The 20,065-nt window shown below is 60.0% G+C and overlaps 1 protein-coding gene across 1 annotated transcript in view; it reads right to left on the bottom strand.

Annotated features, from left to right (window-relative positions):
- Positions 1 to 20,065, bottom strand: part of KNDC1 (kinase non-catalytic C-lobe domain containing 1) — a 55,970-nt gene that overhangs the window by 22,052 nt on the left and 13,853 nt on the right. The window contains 13 exon segments of the mRNA XM_013994153.2: positions 504 to 648; positions 949 to 1,299; positions 1,301 to 1,662; positions 1,731 to 1,893; positions 2,564 to 2,657; positions 3,214 to 3,291; positions 3,746 to 3,904; positions 6,882 to 6,943; positions 7,038 to 7,109; positions 7,884 to 7,998; positions 11,080 to 11,783; positions 12,932 to 13,049; positions 13,394 to 13,540. Coding sequence (XP_013849607.2) covers positions 504 to 648; positions 949 to 1,299; positions 1,301 to 1,662; positions 1,731 to 1,893; positions 2,564 to 2,657; positions 3,214 to 3,291; positions 3,746 to 3,904; positions 6,882 to 6,943; positions 7,038 to 7,109; positions 7,884 to 7,998; positions 11,080 to 11,783; positions 12,932 to 13,049; positions 13,394 to 13,540 — 2,570 coding nt within the window.

Genomic DNA, 20,065 nt, shown 5'->3' with positions numbered 1-20,065 from the left:
CGCTCAAGCTCCTCCAGCAAAGCTGGGCGATCGCCTGTCGCGTGGCCCAGGGTGCTGGGGCTGCTGTGGGCTCCGCGGGCCTGGAGTCAGCGTGCCCAGGGCCATGCCCACCCACATGGCCTTCTGTAGCCCCTGGGGAAGGGCTGGATGTCAGGAGGGCTGGGGGAGGGAGCTGGAGGGGAAAGCTCCCTGTCCCCCTTCCTCCTGCAGCTGTCTGACCACCAGGAGGGAGCAGCCCCCAGGTGGGGGCTGTTCCCTGGGGGGCATCCTCCCCGCCTCCCCCAGCCTCCCGACCTGGTCCCAGGGAGGGGCTGTACCTCCTACACCCTGTGACCCCGCGGCGCCTTTCTGCCCAGAGGAGCTGCAGCCTGAAGAGGGAGCTTTGGGAGCAGAGGGGTTGGGCCCGAGAGCGGGCCTGGTCCGGGGGGCGGGGGGTGGCCGGAGGCAGGAGATCCCTCGGGGGCCCAGCGGGGGTGGGGAAGGGGCGGCGGAGGGGCTCGTACTTCTCCGGGGGCGCGGTCCTCCCGTTCACCACCCGGAACAGGCTCTGCAGCAGCTTCTCCCCCCAGTAGAGGTCACAGAACTTCTCCGATATGGCCCCGCAGAAAGTGGCGTAGGTGAGGTCTTTCAAGGCGTAAATGTACTCCCCTGAGTCAGCAAAAAACCCCGACGGGGTCTGTTAGAGCTGGGGGGCACTCCTGTGGGCCCCCGGGCTCAGGGGCTGGCGGGCCGGGCGCACGGCCAGAGAGCAGTGTTCTGAGATCCTCTTCCCGCAGGGCTGAGGCTTCCCTAGCGGACGGATGGCCTGCCCCGGCGGGCTCCGCTCCGCCCGCCCTGTGCCCTGTGCAGAGACGGGCGGGGGCCTCCTCGCCGTGACCTCCCCCTGCAGGGCGCCCCCACAGCCCGTGCGCTCCTGGGGCTTCTCTGGGGCCCCGTGGCCGGCGGTACCCATGATCAGAGCCTCCAGCCCGTTGTCCAGGTAGCCGTCGAAGGCAAACTCCTCCCGGATGAGGCGTGTGGCCTCCTGCAGCGACGGGCAGGCTGTCCCCTTCGGGAGGGGTGCAGTGTCCAGGCTGGACAGACAGAGCTTGCGGTCTGCTGGCTGGGGCCGCTCGGGGTGACCTTCTGGGGCCTGGCCTTCCTGCTCCCTGACAGGGGTCCCCCCGGGGCTGTCTGGATTCACTGTGGCCGGGGAGGGGCCCCGTGGGGCTGATGGGGGAACCTCGGGCTCCTGGTCTGGGCCGGGGGCAGCCTTACTCCTGGGCGGCTGGGCTGCAGGGTGTGGGCTGAGAGGGGTGGTGGGGGCCCTGGGGGCAGGGCCCGAGGCCTCCGGGGGCTCCGCTGGGGATGGGCTCCTCTGGGCCTCGCTCTGGGGATGGCCTCTGGGCCTTCAGGGGTGGGGCAGGGGCTAAGCGCTTGGGCGTCGCCAGTGATGCCCCCTCGGGTGGGCTGGCTGGGACAGGGGGTGGGGGGCAGGGGGGCCCCTTGGCTGCATCTCTTGGCACTGACTCTCTGAGGGGGTCTGGGGGGCCAGGCTCTGGCTGGTCCAGGGTCTTCAGGCCAGTGGCCGCTCCGTGGGCCTCAGGAGTTGGCTTCCCGTCACCCACCCGGTCCAGCCAGCCTCTCCCCTCCTCCGGCCCCATGGACAGGGCGAGCGAGTCCCTGTGAGCAGAGAGAGGAGAGAGTCTCAGAGGGGCCAGGACCCCACAGCCCCCGGTGGGGGTACTCACCTGTCGACACCTGTGTCTGGAGTGAGAACGATGGGCTTATAGTGAGTGGCCTCAGAGGTGAAGGCTGCTGGCAGCAACGTCGCCGCTTGGAGGCAGGAGGGCTGGCTGGGCACTGGCCCCTGCATGGCGACAAGGCTGGTATCGCTGCTGACCCGCATGAAGCCTGGGGACAAACATGGGGTGAGCAGGACGGGTACCAATGTTTAGAGGGGGATGCTTAGGGGATGCTGGCCTCGGTGTGGGGTGCTGAGTTAGTATGGGGTGCTGACTCAGTGTGGGGTGTGCAGGGTAGGTGCTGTCTTAGAGGGGTGCTGACTTGAAAGGCCTGGGAAGCCTCCCTCAGAGGCACTGGGCGGAAGGGCGACCCCAAGGAGGAGGCCTGAGGAGGGACCTGGGTCCAGGGCTGCCCCGGAGCTGGGAGGGTGGGCGCTCGGTGTGGGTGGGGCTGGTGTGATGGAAAGGCCTGAAGAGCCTGGGGCAGGCCTGCAGGGCGAGGCCTTCTCAGGCAGCAGGATGGGCCGCTGAGGGGGAGGGGGCGGGAGGAGAACTGGGGTGGGCAGAGCACAGACCCAGGAGGGGCGTGGGAGCAGAGGCCGGTCCAGCTGCCCGCCGCGGCTGCTGGCGAGCCGGGAGGATGGAGGGAAGCCTGAGCCAGGATTCAGAGCAGATGGGTGGTGGGTGAGGAGCCAGGCAGCTGGTGCCAATGCTGGCCGCACCCTGGTGTCCGGTGCCCACTCAGGGCTGGATGTCTGGAGGCAAAGTCTGGTGGGACAGTGGCAGGGCAGTGGTGGCATGGGGTGCCGGGGCCGGACCTGGGTGGGTGGGGGGCCCACCTGAGCCCCGCCTGGGTGCAGGTGCCTCAATGGGGTTCAGCTCAACCACCGAGAGCGCGTCGTGCAGACCGATGATCTCGTCCTCCTGGTAGACCTGGGGCCGGAGGACACGGGTGCCCCGGTGGAGATGACCTCGGAGGCAGAGGGGACACCGTGGCGCGAGCCCCTGCCTGCGCTGACTCGCGGGGCTGGGATTGCTTCTCTCTGGAATGGGAGCCCCTGGCCAGGTGGCTCCCAATGCAGCGAAGTCCTGGCAGGTTCCTGGGACATCGTGGGCACTGTCTGGGGCCACCCAGAACCCACACTCCCCAAAGATGCCGGTGGGATGGACACGTCCGAGGGACCCTGTTACCACCTGACGCGGCCCCGCCCGGTCAGCGCGCCAGGGAGCTGACAGGCACTGAGGCCCCGTGGCAGGACCCCAGGACGTGTGCCCGGCCCGTGTGCCCAGTGGCCGACAGAGACCAGGGCGTGGGGCTGTGGGCTTGTGCCAGATGGTGGAAAGCTGAGGAAAGTCGTTAGAGGCTAAGGAGTTATTCGCCGCCTCCGCCCTAAACTCCGCCCGCGTCCAAACACAGACAAGAACAAGGAGCCTCCCTCCCGCCGGGGAAGGAGTGGGGCGCGCGGGGTCCCTTGAAGACTCTGCTTACCTTACAGGTGGACTCCCGCAGGTGGGCTAAGATCTTTCTGCTGTCCATGCCTCGCTGCAGGAGGTAGCCGCTGCAGACCTGAAAGCAGGGACAGGCCACCATTCAGATATGCCGCCACCCCGCGGCCAGGGCCGTCTCTCCTTCCTGGGGAGCCGCGTGCGCCCCTCTGTGGGGGCCTGTGATGAACTTCAGTCTCCAGCTGTCCCTCCTGGCCGCCCTCAGCTGTGTAACAGGGATTCCGGGCTCCCCCCGATTCAGCCTGGAGGACCCTCGGGGGGTGAGGGATGCCTTCTCCCTCGGGTGGGGCTCAGGGCAGCGGCCAGAGCTGGGCCCATGACACCCCCACTCCCTCTCTGCCGGTGGAGGCTCGGGACGGTGGGGGAAGCCGGCTGCTGAGCCGCAGACGCTCGCCGCTCGTCCGCAGATGAAACCCTTGCCCTTTCCGGTCCAACGGCACCCGTCCCGGCCCCTCTGCCCCACAGGCCCCGCCCAGGTCCTGGACCTCAGGCCGGGGCCCCTGCTGCGCAGTTACCTTGATGGCCTCGGCGGCAGACGGCCGCTCCTGGGTGCTGCGTCTGGCCATGTCCAAGAGGAGGGTCTTGAGCCTGCGTGGCAGGGCCAGCTTGTGGTCTCGGGGCAGGCTGAACTTGGCTGCCGTCCACAGGACCGCAGCCACACAGTACACGGAGGCCTGGGTGGAGGAGGGGAGGGAGGGCCAGCCGTGCTCAGAGCCCCCCCTCCCCGGGCCTGGAGGCCCCCCCGCAGACCCTGAGCCTGGGAATCTACGGTGCCCGCGGGTCCAAGCCCTCGCCTGGACCTCCCCAGTTCCCTCTCTTCCCGAGGGTGAGGGTGGCACCTCGGGCAGCCAGAGGCCAGGAGTCCCCGAGACACCGCTGTGCTGCTAAATGGTGGACAGCAGGCTCTCTGAGCAAAAACGCGGGCCTTTTGGTACGCAGAGCGGTTCATCACACAACCTGCTGACATGGAGCACGTGCCACATGCACCGGAGACCAATGATGAAAGGGGCGCCGCTCTCCTGCAGGCCCACCGGGTCTGCTGCTTCCCGCCCAACGCCCTCCTGGAGATCGGCCCGCATGGTGGGGCCCCCCGTTTATCTCCATAAGCCAAAGAAAGGGGAACCCGGGAGGGGCTGGCCGCGGCTCCGAGTCGGGCGACAGTGGCTGAGACCCTGCAGGGGTTTCCTGGAGCCTTTGTGCCGACAGGACACACTTGGCGGTTTAATCATTCATGTTGCCCCGCCACGTCTTAGTCGACTCAGTTGACAGAACCAGACTCAACCCTGGTTTGAGCATTTGCTGATTTCCGTGGTGTGACGGCTCCCGCCTGGCTTCCAGCTGCCGAGGGGGGCGGTGAAGGGGGCGGGGAGACACCTACACCAGGGCTCGTGGCGACGTCGGATCCTCAACCCACTGAGTGAGGCCAGGGATCAACCCTCAACCTCACGGCTCCTAGTCAGCTTCATTTCCGCTGACGGGAAGTCCTGATTTTCAAATGCTGAATCAGCCTTATATCCCTAGAATAAACCCTGCTGGGTATGGTGTATAATTGCTTTCATATATTGCTGAATTCTATTTGCATATACCTTGTTAAGGCCTTTTTTTTTCCTTGTAGGGCTGCACCCGTGGCCTATGGAAATTCCCAGGCTAGGAGGTGACTCAGAGCTGCAGCTGCCAGCCTACAGCTCAGCCACAGCAACGCCGGAGCCGACACTTGTCTACGGCCTACACTGCAGCTCGTGGCAACAACAGATCCTTAAGCTACTGAGTGAGGTCAGGGTTGACCCTGCATCGTCACGGATGCTAGTCAGGTTTGCTACTGCTGAGTCCTAACGGGAACGCCCTCGTTAAAAGGATTTTTGCCTTATGTATTTACGAAGGATACTGGTCTTTTTCATACTGGCGTTGTCTGGCGTTGCTATCAGGGTACTATCAGCTTCACAAAATGGACTGGGAGTGTTCACTTCTGCTTTCTGTAAAAGATTGTGTAGAACTGGTGAGAATTCTTCTTTAAATATTTGGTACGCCACCCCAGGGAAACCATCCTGGCCTAGAGAGTGATTTTTGAGAGTTTAAAAGTTACCAAGTCAATCTTCTCAATAGCTACGGGGCCATTCAAAGATCTATGTCGTGTTGGGTGAGCCGCGGCAGTGTGTGTTTGAAGCACTGGTGCGTCTCGTCAGAGTCTGAATTTCTGGGTGCGGAGCTGTCCGTGGTGCCATCACTCCTCTGCCGCCCGCAGGGTCTGTGCCACTTCCGCCGGGTCCTTCTTGGCATCGGTGACTGCGGCGTCCTTCTCTTTCTGCCCGGTCAGTTTTGCTAGAAGTTTGTTAGTTTTTTGGTCTTTTCCGGGAGACAGACCTTCATGCCACTGACCTCCTCTACGGCTTTTCTGCTTCACCGTCTCTGCTTCTTTCTGCTTCGGGTCTCTGCTGGGCTCTTCTTGATTCTGGAGGGAGAAGCTCAGATCGCTGAGCTGAGACTTCTCTTCTTCAGCTTTCAGCATACTCTTGCTAGACTTACACCTAAGCATTTTTTTTTTTTTTTGTCTTTTTGTCTTTTAGGGCCTCACCCACAGCACATGGAGGTTCCCAGGCCAGGGGTCCAATCCGGCCTCCGCCGGAGCCACAGCAACGCAGGATCCCAGCCGCATCTGCGACCTACACCACAGCTCATAGCAACACCAGATCCTTAACCCACTTCGCGAGGCTAGGGATCGAACCCGAGTCTTCATGGATGCTAGTTGGGTTCGATAACCACTGATCCACAACGGGAACTCCCAAGTATTTCCTTTTTTTGAGTGATGTTTTTTGGCGGGGGCGGGTGGCCTCATTACTGCTGGACAACTCTGGAAGTGCTGACTCTTTCTGAGGCCCCTCTTACACCCCCCTACACTGGGAGGGCCACTTCCCACTGACTGGTGGGGGTCCCCATTACAGGCTGGGGGTGCTCAGCCTTCTCCAACAGCACCCCCAAGGCCCCGGAGGCCCCCTTCCTTTGTCCGGAGCGCTGGCTCCAGAGTGCGGGCTTCTGCAGGGCTTGGCTGTGCTGCTGGTGTTTCTCAGCCGCAGCTTCTTTGTCCTCCACGTGCAAAGTGGCAACAACGCCTGCAGCTCTCGGACCATCCACTCCTCGGGCAAAGGCCCCCGGCCAGGCCTCCGTCCCCCACCTGCCCATCCTGTCACACTTTCAGATGGCATGAGGGTTCCCAGGTGAGCTCTGTCGGGGGAGCAGGGAACTTACGTCTCCTCCGCCCTCCCAGAAGCAGAAGCTCCACCTTGTTCTTGAGCATAATTGGTGGTAAGTTTGTACTTTTCTAGTTTTAATAATGGCTCCATTTGACACGCGCCTGCAAACATCCCTGAAAGTTTAACCGTGGGCTCTTAACGACCCAGCACGCGGTGCCCAGAGCCGTCCACGCACAAGTCCCTCCGAGCTGACACGGCCGGAGCCACAGCTCTGTCACCCCCCGGGAGGCACCTGCCAGGCAGAGGCTGCCCAGGCCACGGGGCTGCGTTAGGGCCACCCAGACTCTGCTGAGTCCTGAGGCTGACCCGACCTCGCCCCTCAACCCCCGCCCCTCAGCGTCTGGACGAAGGGAGTGGGCATGGCGGGGGGGGCGATGGGGAGGGACAGGCAGGGCCCAGGTACCTTTTCCGTCACCAGCTTCTGCTCTGCAACCTCGGGGGCCAGAAAGAACGAGTTGTAAGCACCTGGGAGAGAAAACCCAGGACCCCAGCTGAGCTTCCCCTTCGGCCTCGGCCATCAGTGCTGGAGCACGGCCCTGAGGCTGAGCCACTTACGCACCATTGGCAAGAGGTGGCCGGAACAGCACGGCCCCATCCTCGGCCACCAGCACGGAGTCCAGGCACAGGTAGGCTGCAGCAGGAGACAAGGGTCAGGGGGCTGGACTCCCGGGCCCAGCTCTCCCGAGGACCTGCCCCCTCTCAGCCACCCCACACCCCGGGTCATCAGGGGATGCCGGACACTGGGGCCCTCGCTGGATGTAGCACAGGGGTGGGGTGCTGGCTCCCCCCTCTTGAGAGGCCCCGGCAGGCTGCCTCCCCCTCACCCCACCATCTGTGTCCAGGCTGCGGGGGGCATCAGGCTGGCAATGGCCAGGAGCTACAGGAAGAGGCGGGGCCTGAGGGACATGGGAGGGGGCGGGCGAGGCTGGGTGCCGGCCGGGTGCACCCCACGGGCCTGCGGCTCACAGGACCGAGGGCGGCCAGGCTGAAGGGTCTCCCTGCCCCTGACGCGCTAAAACGGCAGCGTGGCCTGAGCCCAGTCACGCCGTCTTGCAGGACTGAGCTTCGGGGCCACAAACCGGCGTAACAACTAAGATGCCCCCCCGTTTTTTGTCCTCTTGGGGACAGTGTCGCCCTGCTGAGAGAGTGTGGTGAGGGCCACCACACAGCTCCTGCCCCTCCTCAGCAGGGCCGCTGCTCTAAGGCCCACACTTTGAACCCTCTGACCCCCTGGATCCTGAGACCAGAGCAGACACCCCCGGCTGCCCCCAGCTCAGAGGGTGGACATTCCTGCCTGGCCTCAGGCCGTCCACGCGGCCTGCACTGGCCGTGGATGCAGCCCCTGGGCCTGGCCGGACGTGTAGGGGGTGGGCAGGCCGGACCGGACCCGCAGGAGGGGCGTCACCTGGGTGCTCGCCGAGGGTCCGCAGGGTGCTGAGGCACGCGTGGGACAGAGCCCACAGCTCGTACTCCTTGAAGGGCCGGCCCAGCTTGGACAGGAGGTCCTGCAGGGAGACGTCCTGGGGGGGAGGGGCCACGGTCAGGCGGCGGGCACCTCGGAGGGATTTAGGAGGCAGGCACGGGGCGAGCGCCACCCGAAAACGGCGGCGGGATGGGCCTCCCACACCGCGCTCCGGGCCCAGGCCGCCGGAAGGCCCCGCGTCAGAACGGCAGGTGCTGGGGGCCCGTCTGAGAAATGCTGCAACTGCGTGGAAAACAGCGTGGAGGCTCCTCAAAGAACGAGGTGTAGAGTCCCCACGGGAGGCAGCAAGTCCACGCGCATTCCCACTGAAAGCAGCGCCGTGAGGACGTCTTTGCACGTCTGTGTTCGGAGTGCGACTCAGCAGAGCTAAAGCCAGAAGAGCCAGAAGCACCCCCGTGCCCACCGGGGGCGGGCTCAGCGCTGCGTGGCCCATCCCTACAATGGACTTCGCTCAGCCTTAAAAAGGAAGGAAACGCTGACACGTGCTACAACCTGCACAGACCCTGAGATGTTGTGGTCAGTGAAATAAGCCCGTCACAGAGGGACAAAGGCTGTCGGATCCCTCTTACGTCAAGGACTGAGGGCAGTCGGGTCCAGAGGGACAGAGGGCCGAGGAGAGGTTACCAGGGCTGAGCAGAGCTGGTGTTTAAAGGGGGAAGACGAGGAGTTCCCGTCATGGCGCAGTGGTTAACGAATCCGACTAGGAACCATGAGGTTGCGGGTTCGGTCCCTGCCCTTGCTCAGTGGGTTAACGATCCGGCGTTGCCGTGAGCTGTGGTGTAGGTTGCAGACGCAGCTCGGATCCCGCGTTGCTGTGGCTCTGGCGTAGGCCGGTGGCTACAGCTCCGATTGGACCCCTAGCCTGGGAACCTCCATATGCCGCAAGAGTGGCCCAAAGAAATAGCAAAAAAAGACAAAAAAAAAAAAAATTAAAGGGGGAAGACAAGAAAGTTCTGGAAATGATGATGGTGACCCCCCCCGGATAAAAACCCCTGAGTCAGAAGCACGGGTTCAGCTGGAAGGGCGTTCTCCACCTGGGGGCTCAGCCACCACCCCTGGACACAGAAGTGTGTTTAGAGGAAAGGTCTTCGCCCCCGACCTCACTCCCTGCTGGGGGTGCAGCCGCCTTGGGCCCCCACCTCCCTCCCTGCCTCACCCAGGCCGTGCCTGGCCCGTGGCACAGGCCCCCCGCCAAGCTTCCTGCTACATGTGGGATTGGAGCAGCTGCCATGAACCCAGGATGAGACCCAGAGGAGCTCTGGGTCCCTGGTTCTGGAGCAGCGTGATGCCCAACAGGCAGCGGCCGGCCTGTGTGGGAGCCAAGGTCCGGGTGGGCCCTGATCCCGCGAGGCCTTTGGGGCAGGAAAGCCTGGTGGTTAAGCCCATGGGACTTCCCGGGTGGCACAGCGGGCTGAGGATCCAGAGGGATCACTGCTGGGTCACGGGCTCAATCCCTGGCCTGGGAGCTTTCACGTACCGTGGGCGCGGCCAAAAAAAGAGACCACAGCTGGGCTCCTGGTCAGCTCTGCCCTCAGCAACCACCCAGCCTCGCACTGCGGCCCCTGGCCCCCAGCCCGTTCTGGGCCATCCGGGAGGCTGGTGGGCGAGTTGGAAGGCGGCAGAGTCCAGGCTCAAGCCTGAGATTTCCTCCCGGTGCGTGGGCGCTCCCTGTACACGCATGGGGCCGTGTGGGCGTATTCGGGGAGGCTGCCGGGTGCCCTGGGCTGATGATGGAAGGCACGCGGGCATCCGGCACGTGTCGGTGTGCTGGGATCTCCAGGATGGACTTCCCTTTTATTTATTTTTAAATTTTAATTTTTTTTTTTTTTTTTTTTTGCTTTTTTTGAGGGCAGCACCCGCGGCATATGAAGGTTCCCAGGCTAGGGGTCTCATCAGAACTACAGCTGCCGGCCTACACCACAGCTACAGCAACGCGGGATCCGAGCTGTGTCTGCGACCTACACCACTGCTCACGGCAATGCCAGATCCTTAGCCCACTGAGCAAGGCCAGGGATCGAACCCTCAACCTCATGGTTCCTAGTCGGATTCATTTTCACTGCCACAACGGGAACTCCTGGACTTCCCTTTTAAAGTAACCATACTTTTCATGTAAATAACCCTCAGGTGCTTGTCAGGATATGAATAAAAATACATCAGAGTCCGTCCTCCCCTTTGACCTCTGGGTCAGCACAGCTTGGTGGGGAGGAGGCTTGTGGAGGCAGCACTGCCCCACAGAAACACGTGGGTTCAGGCCGAGGAGCCCCAGGCGGCTCTGTCCAGGGGCTCCCGGGACCCACCTTCGCTGGGCGACTTGTCTTCTGCCCACAGGAGGGCTGAGAGCTGCGGGCCACTCAGGTGACCCATGGTCACACTGAAAACATCCCAAACCTCTAGGACACTGGAAGGAGTCCTCTGTCCCTCTCAGCTGTCCTGACAACCTCTCCTCTCCTTCAAGAGGTCAGCGCCAGGTCTGGGAGACCCCGCCCCCCATGGGGGAGGCCACGCCCTCCCGGCGGAGACCTCGCCCCCGGGTCTAGAAGCCCCTCTCCGGTTCCAACCCTTCTGACTACGACGCTTGCCTGCCGGAGGCTTTCAATCGCGGACCAAGCTCGGCAGGGGGACACCCTCAACCGCATTCCAGTTTCTAACCTAAAGTCACGAGAGGAAGTCGCTGGAGCCCCTGAGCGCCAGGACTGGGCAAGCAGCGCCCAGAAACAGCCCCGCTGGACCCTCCCCCCGCCCCCCGGGAAGACTGCTCCCTGTGCAGCTCGCAATCGGGAAGAAAACCTAAACCCAGCAGAGACGCCTGGCTTCGCGCAGGGGTGGTGCCGGCGGGCGCTGCAGGCCAGAGGGGGCCGCTGCGCTCTGGGAGACCGGGTGCCACCTCCAGGGAGGCCGCGGGGAGGCGCTGCGGCCCGGGGACCACGCCTGGGGCACCGCAGGCACCCAAGCTGTATTCACAGCTTCCTTCAGCACAGGAAGGGAGTGAAGGCTGAGGCCGCTTTCCCGGCAGAAAATGACCTGCGCTCGTCAAGAACCTGAGCCTGCGGAGCGCCGCGCGCGTGTCTGTGCGCTCGGGCGCAGGCTCCTTCCCGGCCATGCGAATGAGGTCACCCACCTGCTCCGTGGCTGCGCTGCCTGGCTCCCCAGCTCCGGCTCGAATCTCGTCATCAGCCTCGGGAGTCCCTGGGTCTCTGCTTGCATCTCGAGGGTCCTCGGAACTGGGCAGGGGTCTCTCCTCCGCGGGGCCCTGGCTGGGCACCCCTGCCCCCCGCTCCTCGCTGCAGCCCTTGCCTCTGGCCCCCTGCTCCTGGAGCCCCTGCTCTCGATTGGGCCACAGCGGCTGGAAGCTGGAAGGGCCATTTATCCCTTCTGGAAGGGCCTTCTTGGGGTCAGGAGGGAAGAATTCAGATGCAGGCGGCTGGCTTTTCACGCTGGTCAGCGTCAGGCTGAGGGGGCTGGCCTCAGGGCCGTCGCCATCCGGCGGGAGCTGGGGGAATGTCTGCACTTTCCGGAGGCGGCTTCTCTCCGGGAAGCCCGTGTCCTGGTCACCTGGTGGCCTCTGGGCGTCCAGGATGAGGCAGGCCAGCCTCTCCGGGGCCAGCCCCTCCTGGCCGGGGCTTTCACCGTTTCTCACAGGGGCCGACAGCAGAGACTTGGCAGGCAGGGTCCTTGGGTGCTCTGGGCCTTCTCTGGCTGGGGTCTGGGGCGGGCCCTCTGGGGCAGGTGTGGCCTCTGGGTCAGCAGGGCAATCCCCCGGCTGCCTCTTCAGCCCCCCACTTCTTGGAGTGAGTCTCCCCCTCCAGGTGCTCTCACTGACATCTGGCAAAAGCAAGACGTGATTACTGCCCAGGAACAGCCAGGAGGGCCTCCCCCTGCGCCCCCCCACCCCATGGCTGCCAGCGAATCCAGCTCCTGCAGGACCCCGAGACACCCACCCCCAGCACACAGACCCTCAGCCCAGGGCCCTTCCTCACCAGCAGCCTGGCAACATCCTCCTTTGCCGCCTTCATCTCATCTTCCAGGCGATGCATGAGTCTCGGAAAGCTCCCGCCCCACCCCCTCCAGGATGGGCTTCCCACAGGGCATCCTGAGGCCTGTCTAATCATCTCATCCAAAAACCACTTCCTTTTACTCTTATAATTACACTAGTGATAGTCCCCAAAGGAACACACTGAATCTGGCTGCAGCCGCCCTGGTCCTGAGCGCAGTATTCCCCACGCCTGTCTGTGCGAGCCGCCCTAGGGAGCCGCGCCCTTCCTGGTGGCCTGCAGCCCCCTACCACAGTGTGAACACCCCCTCTGCTGTTCGCCACACACCAGCTGCCGCCTGGTGCTGCAGCTTCACAAACACCCACTTGGTGGGAAATGCCACTGGCATGGCGGGGGAGGGGGCCCTCCACGCCTCCCCCCCAGGGCCCTCCGGACTGGCGCTGCCAGCCAAGCGCAGAGCAGATGCTGGCATTTGTTCAAAATGCCACCTGAGATCACGCCTCGTGAGCTGCGAACATCTTAGATGCTTCAGCAACAGCCTGAGTGTTGGGGAAGGAAGTGCCCGTCAGGGCGGTGGCTGTGAAACACGCAGTGGCCACGCACACAAGCGCCCACAAGCTAAGATGTGACCAGACCTGAGGGCAGCCACGTCTCAAGGTGACCTGCTGCTCATCTCCACCTGCGGGTCAGAGCGTGTGAGTGCACATCTGTACACGTATCTGTGTGGGGGGTGAGCGTGTGGGGCGTGTGCTGTGTGTGGACGTGCGTGTGCCTGCCCTGGGAGTTTGCGGTCTCCGTAGGTGTGGCGGAGTTTGCACATGCGTGTTTCTGTGTGTGCTGTGGGGGCACGTGTCATCTGCTGTGCGGGTGGGTGTGGGTGTCTGCGTGCTGTGTGCGGGCACTGGTGCGAGCGTGTGTACGTGATCGCGCCAATGCCGGCACGTCCGCGTGCGGAGGCTCGTCTGCGCGGGCACCCACCTTGGCACGCGCCGAAGGACTCGATGGACAGCACCCTCCTCCCGGCGGCCGAGAGGCTCCGGCACAGGCGGCAGGACGAGGCGGGCTGCAGCTTCTCCTCGCACAGCGCCACGATGCTCTGCGGGAGCCGGCGCTCAGCCCCGACCCGCCTCCCCGTCCGCCCCCTCTAGCCTGCGGGATATCGGGGCGGTGTGCAGGGAGGACGGAAAACCACAGGTTCTGTTCCATCCGTGACAGTTGTAAGGGACACCTCTCAGAGCCAACACGTAGAATGAAAAAGTCAAGTCCTCATTTAAACCAAATGCATGGCCACCAGGGCCCGGGGCTGGCAGGGGTGGGGGTGGGGGAGCCGGGCAGAGTGGGCTGGTGGGGGCCCTGGGTACGCACAGCGCGTGCGTGGGCATGTGGGCCTGGGGGGCGTAGGGGGCGGGGTCTCGCCTAGGGGTTGGCCTTCCCGCTTACCTGGAGGTCGGGCCGGTCCCTTGGGTCCTCTGCCTGCATCTGGCCCAGCAGCGCCTCCAGGTCTTGGCTCAGCTTGGGCTCGGCCTCGGGCTCCGTCACATACTCGAGGGCTGCCTTCAGCGTGGCCCCCAGGGAGTAGATGTGAGCCTGCGGCAGCAAAGAGTCCGCTAGGGCTGTGGGGCGTGGCCTCGCTGCTTCCAGGGCAGCATCTGTCCCCACGAGCTCTGGGGACCCGCACCTGTGCTTTCTGGGGCCAAGAGCGAGGAGGTGGCACCTCCCCATACCGGCTGGGGCAGCCCCACTCGGAAGGTCCTGGAGGGGCCACCGCTGCCAAGGCCATCCCAGGACAGGGAGTCAGGATTCATCCCAGGACAGGGAGTCAGACTTCATCATCCCCAGTTTACCGACGGGAAGCTGAGCCCAGAGAGGTTCAGGAACCTGCCCAGGGCCACACAGCCAGGCGGGAAGGAGACGGTGAGGGCCCTGGACTGTGTGACTACAGAGAGGCAGGTCGCACAGCTCAGGAGTAGAGGCCGGCTCTCCAAGGCTGATGCTCCCTTGTCCCCCGGGGTGTGTCTCCCACCTCCAGCCCTCCGCCCACTCAGGTCCAGGGTCAACAGCCTATCCTGGGACAGACCCAGATGGCCAAGTTGTGGGATCCCGGCCAGCTGGCCTTCTCCCTGGGCAGCCCAGCGCCCTGTGAAGGACGGCTTGCCTGGCTTGTCACGTGACCCTCCGGCCCACCTTCCCAGTCCGTGCTCAGGTCTGGGACCACCAGCTCTTGCAGCCCTACAATTAGGGCCGCTTGGTTCCCACTGGCCACCAGGCCGAGACATCTTCTCTCTCCTGACCCATCTCTCTGCCAAAGTCTGTCCCGGGAGCTGGCACGTGGGGTCCACCCCTTGCCACTCAGGGCAGCTCCCATGTGTGGCAGTTGTGACCAGTGCTGTGGCTGATGTCCTCATGCAGACGCCTTTGTGTGTTCCCCTTACACTCCCGAAGGCTCAGCCCCACAACATTACACCGCCGGCAGTTTGGTCACGGCTGAGGGGCACCCTTCGCGAGTGACCGGTGGGCATGCGTGCACTACCGCAGGGCGCGGCCACTGCAGCTCCCCCAGCCAATCTGCATTTCTGTGTTGATGCATGAGAGTGGCCGTCTGTTCACGTCTATTTGCTGATTTGCTTTTTCCTCTCACGCCCTGTCGTGGGCTTGCGAATTTCTCCGTGGAGCTGCTGCCGGTTTGGGGTGCTCTCTTGGCACATGAGGGGCTGATCCCTGGTCTGTGTGTCACACACATGCTCTCTCTGTCACTTATCTTTTAACTTTGCTCATGTGTCTTCTGACGTTCAAAAATGCTAATGTTTAATTTGTGACACTGGGTAATTTTTTTCTTTATTGGCTCCTTAGCAGGAACTTCCCTAGCCCAAGATGATAAAAACAGCATTTACTGCTGTTTTTCCAATATTTTGATTATGTTAAAACATCCAGCTCTAATCCATTTGGAATCTGTCTTTACGCTGGCAGGCTGGAGTGACTGGTTTGTCTCCTTGCTGCTGGCGAGCCACCTCCTGGCATCGTTAGAGAAGAGCCCGCTCTGTCCTCCAAGCCCTCGTCCATGCTGCCCTCAGCTCCCCAGGCCCCGGGCACTGGCTGACCTCTCCTCTGCTTACATGGGTCTGCGTCTGTGACCTCTGTTCAGACTGGGCTATTTTAATGATGGTGGCTTCAGAGCGCATTTGCATGTCTGCCCTTCATTTCCCCCCCAAAGTTTGATTGTTTTCACATCTGTCTGGCTAAAAAAAAATATATGTATATATAATATGTAAACATTAAAAAATATAATACATAAAATACATATTTTATATAAAATACAAATATAAAAATATAAAACATATATTTACATATAATAGATATAAACATATATTTTGTGTAATATAGATATGAATTCCCCCATTCCTATTTTATTTTATTTTTTTGCTTTTTTTTAGGGCCACACTTGTGGCATATGGAGGTTTCCAGGCTAGGGGTCGAAGCCGAGCTACAGCTGCTGGCCTACGCCACAGCCACAGGAACGCCAGATCCTAGCCGGGTCTGCGACCTACACCACAGCTCACAGCAATGCGGGATCCTTAACCCACCAGGGATTGAACCTGCAACCTCATAGTTACTAGTTAAAGCCATTTCTGCTGTGCCACAATGGGAACTCCCCCCATTCCTATTAAAAAAAAAAAACCAGAATGGTTGCGATTTTATCGAAAAGAGCCCTGACACTGAAGAGTTTGGGAAGGACCAATGTTATGCAAAATAAAAGACTTCGGACGTTGGCAAGACAGCTCTCCCAGCTTGTATCCCCCTCACGACAACCTGGCATTCACCTACGGACAAAGGCTCCTCTGTGGGAGCTGTGGATCCAGCAACACATGCCACGGGGCCTGGCAGGGGTCTTGCCCAGCTGTGTATCAGGTAAGAGGCAGACAGACTTCTGCCCCGGTTGTGGATGGACAACTAGGAAAAAAGCACTCGATAAATAAAATTTGAAATAAAGGCAGAGACATTACAACTGATATGACGGAAACACAAAGGACCATAAGAGACCACTGTTCATACACCAACAAATTGGATAAGCTAGGACGAATGGATACATTCCTAGAAACATACAATTATATCATCTGAATAAACAGATAATCTGAACAGACTATCACCAGTAAGGAGGTTGACGCAATAATCAAAAACCTCTCAACAAAGAAAAGCCCACGACTAGATGAGGTCACTGGGAAATTCTACCAAGCATTTAGTTAAAGAAGAATTAATACCAGTCTTTCTCAAATTCTTCCAACAACAACAACAACAACAACAACAACAACAACAAAACTGAAGAGGAGGGACACTCCCAACTCACTTTGCGAGGCCAGCGTCGCACTGACATCAAAGCCAGATAAGGACAGTACCAGAAACCCACAGGCCAATATGTCCCTGACGAACGTGGGTGGACGAGTCCTCAGCGAAATCCCAGCAAAGTGAATGCAGAGGTACGCTGAAAGCGGAGTTCCTGTCGTGGCTCAGCGGTTAACGAATCCGACTAGGAACCATGAGATTGTGGGTTTGATCCCTGGCCTCGCTCAGTGGGTTAAGGATCCGGCATTGCCGTGAGCTGTGATGTAGGCTGAAGACGCGGCTCGGATCTGGCATTCCTGTGGCTCTGGTGTAGGCCAGCGGCTGCAGCTCCGATTTGACCCCTAGCCTGGGAACCTCCATATGCCGTGGGAGTGGCCCCAGAAAAGGCAAAAAGATTAAAAAAAAAAAAAAAAAGTACGTTGAAAGGATCATACACCATGGTCAGGTGGGGTCTGTCCTGGGGATGCAAGGATGCTTCGACATAAGCAAATCAACAAATGTTATTCACCGCATTAACAGAGTAAAGAAAAATAAATCATAGGATTATCTCAATAGAAGCAGAGAAGGCATCTGGCAAAATTCAGCATCCTTTCATGGTTAAAATCTTTCAACAAATTGGGTAGAGAAGGGATTGTCCTCAACACGGCCGAGGCCACTTATGACAAGCTCACATCCTCTCAATGCTGAAAGGCTGAAAGCGTCCCTCTAAGTTCAGAACAAGACAAGGATGCCCACTCCCACCACTCTGATTCGACACAGTCCTGAGCCAGAACAGCCAGACAAGAGAAGAAAAATACAAGGCATCCAAAGTAGGAGGGAAGAAATAAAATCGTCTCTATTTGTACACGATAGGATCTCATACAGAGAAAATCTTAGATTCTGCAAAAAGCCTTTTAGAACTAATCAACAAATTCACTAAAATTTCGGGACACAAAATCAGCATACATAAATCTGTTACATTTCTATACACTAACAATGGAATATCCGAAAAAGACGTAAAACAATCACACTATCAGTGACATAAAAAACACAAAATATTTAGGAATACATTTAACCAAGGAGGTAAAAGCCCGGTACCCTGAAAAGAATACGACTTTGATGAGAGAAACTAAAGAAGACACAAATAAATGGTACGATATCTTGTGTTCATGGATCAGAAGAAGTAATATTGTTAAAATGCCCAGCATACCAAAAGCCATCTGAATAAATCACCATTAATAGTTCCATGTTGTGTTCAAAGAAATGGGAAAAACAACCCAAAAGTTCTTATGGAACCACAAAAGACTGCAAACAGCCAAAGCAATCCTGAGAAAGAACAAAGCTGGCTGGCGTTCCCTGGTGGTCTAGGGGTTAGGATTTGGTGCTTTCACCACTGCAGCCTGGGTTCAGTTCCTGCTCTGGGAAGTGATATCCCCATTAACCCAGTGCACACTGTAGCCAAAAAAAAAAGACCAAAGCTAGAGGCGTCACATTTCCTGGTGTGAGTGTTACACAGCTCCGCTAGCAATCAAAGCAGTATGAGACTGACATAAACACAATCACACAGACCAATGGAACGGAATTGAGAGCTCCGAAATAAAACCAAGCAAATACCACCAACGAATGCTTGACCAGGAAGCTAAGACTACTGACTGGAAAAGGACAGTCTTTTCAAAAAATGGCGTTGGGAAGCACCGGGCCACACACAAAAACTAACTCACGGTGGATTAAAGACTTAAATAGAAGATCTGAAAACTGTAACACTCATAGAAAACAAACAAACAAACAAAAAAAAACAAACAAAAACAGGGGAAAATCTCCTTGACATTGGTCTTGGCAATGATTTTTTTGGATATGACACCACAAAAGCAGCAAAATAAAAAACCAATCAATAGGACCACGTCAGACTAAAAAGCTTCTGCAGAGCAAAAGAAACAATTAACCAAATGAAAAGGCAACCGACAGAGTGTGAGAACATTTTTGCAAACCGTCTATCGCACAGGGAGTTAATACCTAAAATACAGAAAGAACTCACACAATTCAACAGCAAAAAAGTAATCTGATTAAAAGGTGGACAGAGGAACGGAACAGATATTTCCCCAAGAAGACGTACAAAACACCAGGGGGGCGCAGGGAAAGAGGCTCCACACCACCACCCATCAGGGACATGCACGTCGGAATCACCACGAGAGGTCGCCGACACCGGTCAGACGGCCATTGTCAAAAGACACGTGAGAAGGAGTGTTGGTGGCGGGCGGCGGACAACAGGGAGCTCCGCCTCGGGGTTGGCGGGAATGGAACTGGTGCAGCAATTACAGAAAACAGTACGGAGCTTCCTCAAATACTAGGACCAGAACTGCTGCGGGACCCCATGCGTGCCCGTCTGGGTACATCCAGAGGCGGTGAAGTCAGGGTCTCCAAGAGAGGCCTGCCTCCCGCGTTCACGGCAGCATCGCGGACAGCGGGTGAGGCGTGGACGCTACTTGAGCATCTGTCTTTGGACGGACAGACAAGGAGGTGCCGGACGTGCACGTGGACTGTTGCTCAGCCGGAGAAAGAGGGATGGGCCCCGAGGGCGTGATGCTCAGTGAAACGAGTCAGAGAAGGACACAGGGTGGGTGCCGCTTGTGCGCAGAAGCCAGGACAGCGGAGTTCCCGGGGGGAGGCTGCAGGGCCTGGGCAGGAAACAGGGAGACCGTGGTGGAAGGGCGCAAACCCCCAGTTATAAGAGGAGGCGGTGCCTGGCGTCGACCACACGGCCTGGCAACTCTGCTCCGTCTGGTTCAGAGGCGCCAGGAGAGCAGAGCCTGCGGTTCTCGCGACCAGGAGGTGGCGGTTAGTGAGCAGCTGTGAACCGAGCTGCTGTGCAAAGTTGGGAGAGATGTGAGTCCATCAGACAGGAGGTCGCAGGCCTCAAACGACCGCGTCAACTCTGTCGCAGAAAAGATGGAAGACAGACTCGGGGGGGTGGGGTGGGGAACAGAGGCCGTGTCCTCTCTTTCTCGAGTCCTGTCGGCGCGGCTTTGGGAAAGTGCCCTTTACAAACCTGGCCCTGCCCGCCCCGTCGGCCCCCGGCTCTGCGGCTGCTGTCGTGCCGGCACAGTCTCTGCTTCCCTCTGACGGGAAGCTACGAACACGAAGGCGACCTGTTCATCTGGGGAGCCTTCTTGTCTCCAGCTGCCCCCCCTCTGCAGCCTTTATTCTGGCATTTCCCCAGAGTCCCCCGGAGATCTCAGGCCCACAAACGCATCATCCACAGACAATACAAGCCTGGTCCACGGTGGCGTCCTGCTCGGGGCCCCATGGACACGACGGAGGCATCAGAGACTAGGGAACCCGGTCCCTCGGAGGATGCTCGGAGTACAGCCCCCATCCCCTTCGCGGTCACGGGCCGCCCAGGCCTGCCTGTCCCCGTGCCCCGGGTACGCCCCTGCCACTTGGGCAGCCCCGTCGCCTGGAAGGGGGCCGGCGGCTCATTTCCCTGCGGGACTCGGCTCCCTCCACAAAAGGAGCCTCTGCAGGGAGTGCGGGCCACCTCCCCGAACCCCCGAAGACCCGGTGAGCCAGCAGGGCTGCGGCTGCTGCGCACAGGCGTCGTCGCAGAACACGCGACCGGCCTCGACGCTGGTGACAGGTGCACGTACATGGGCGCGCTTGGCCCACAGTCGGGTCCAGGCAGAGGGAAAGAGAGAAGACCTCGTAACGTGTTTGAAGCTGACAAGCGGCTGCTGAGAAGAAAGTTCTGTGGTGACTACGTGCTGCATGCACTGCTTCCTTCCGGATGCTGGTTCCAGG

The sequence above is a fragment of the Sus scrofa genome, chromosome 14 (genome assembly GCF_000003025.6).
Source record: "Sus scrofa isolate TJ Tabasco breed Duroc chromosome 14, Sscrofa11.1, whole genome shotgun sequence".
Lineage (NCBI taxonomy): Eukaryota > Metazoa > Chordata > Mammalia > Artiodactyla > Suidae > Sus > Sus scrofa.
The sequence above is the reverse complement of the archived record's forward strand: the minus strand, read 5'-3'. Positions and strand labels throughout refer to the sequence as shown.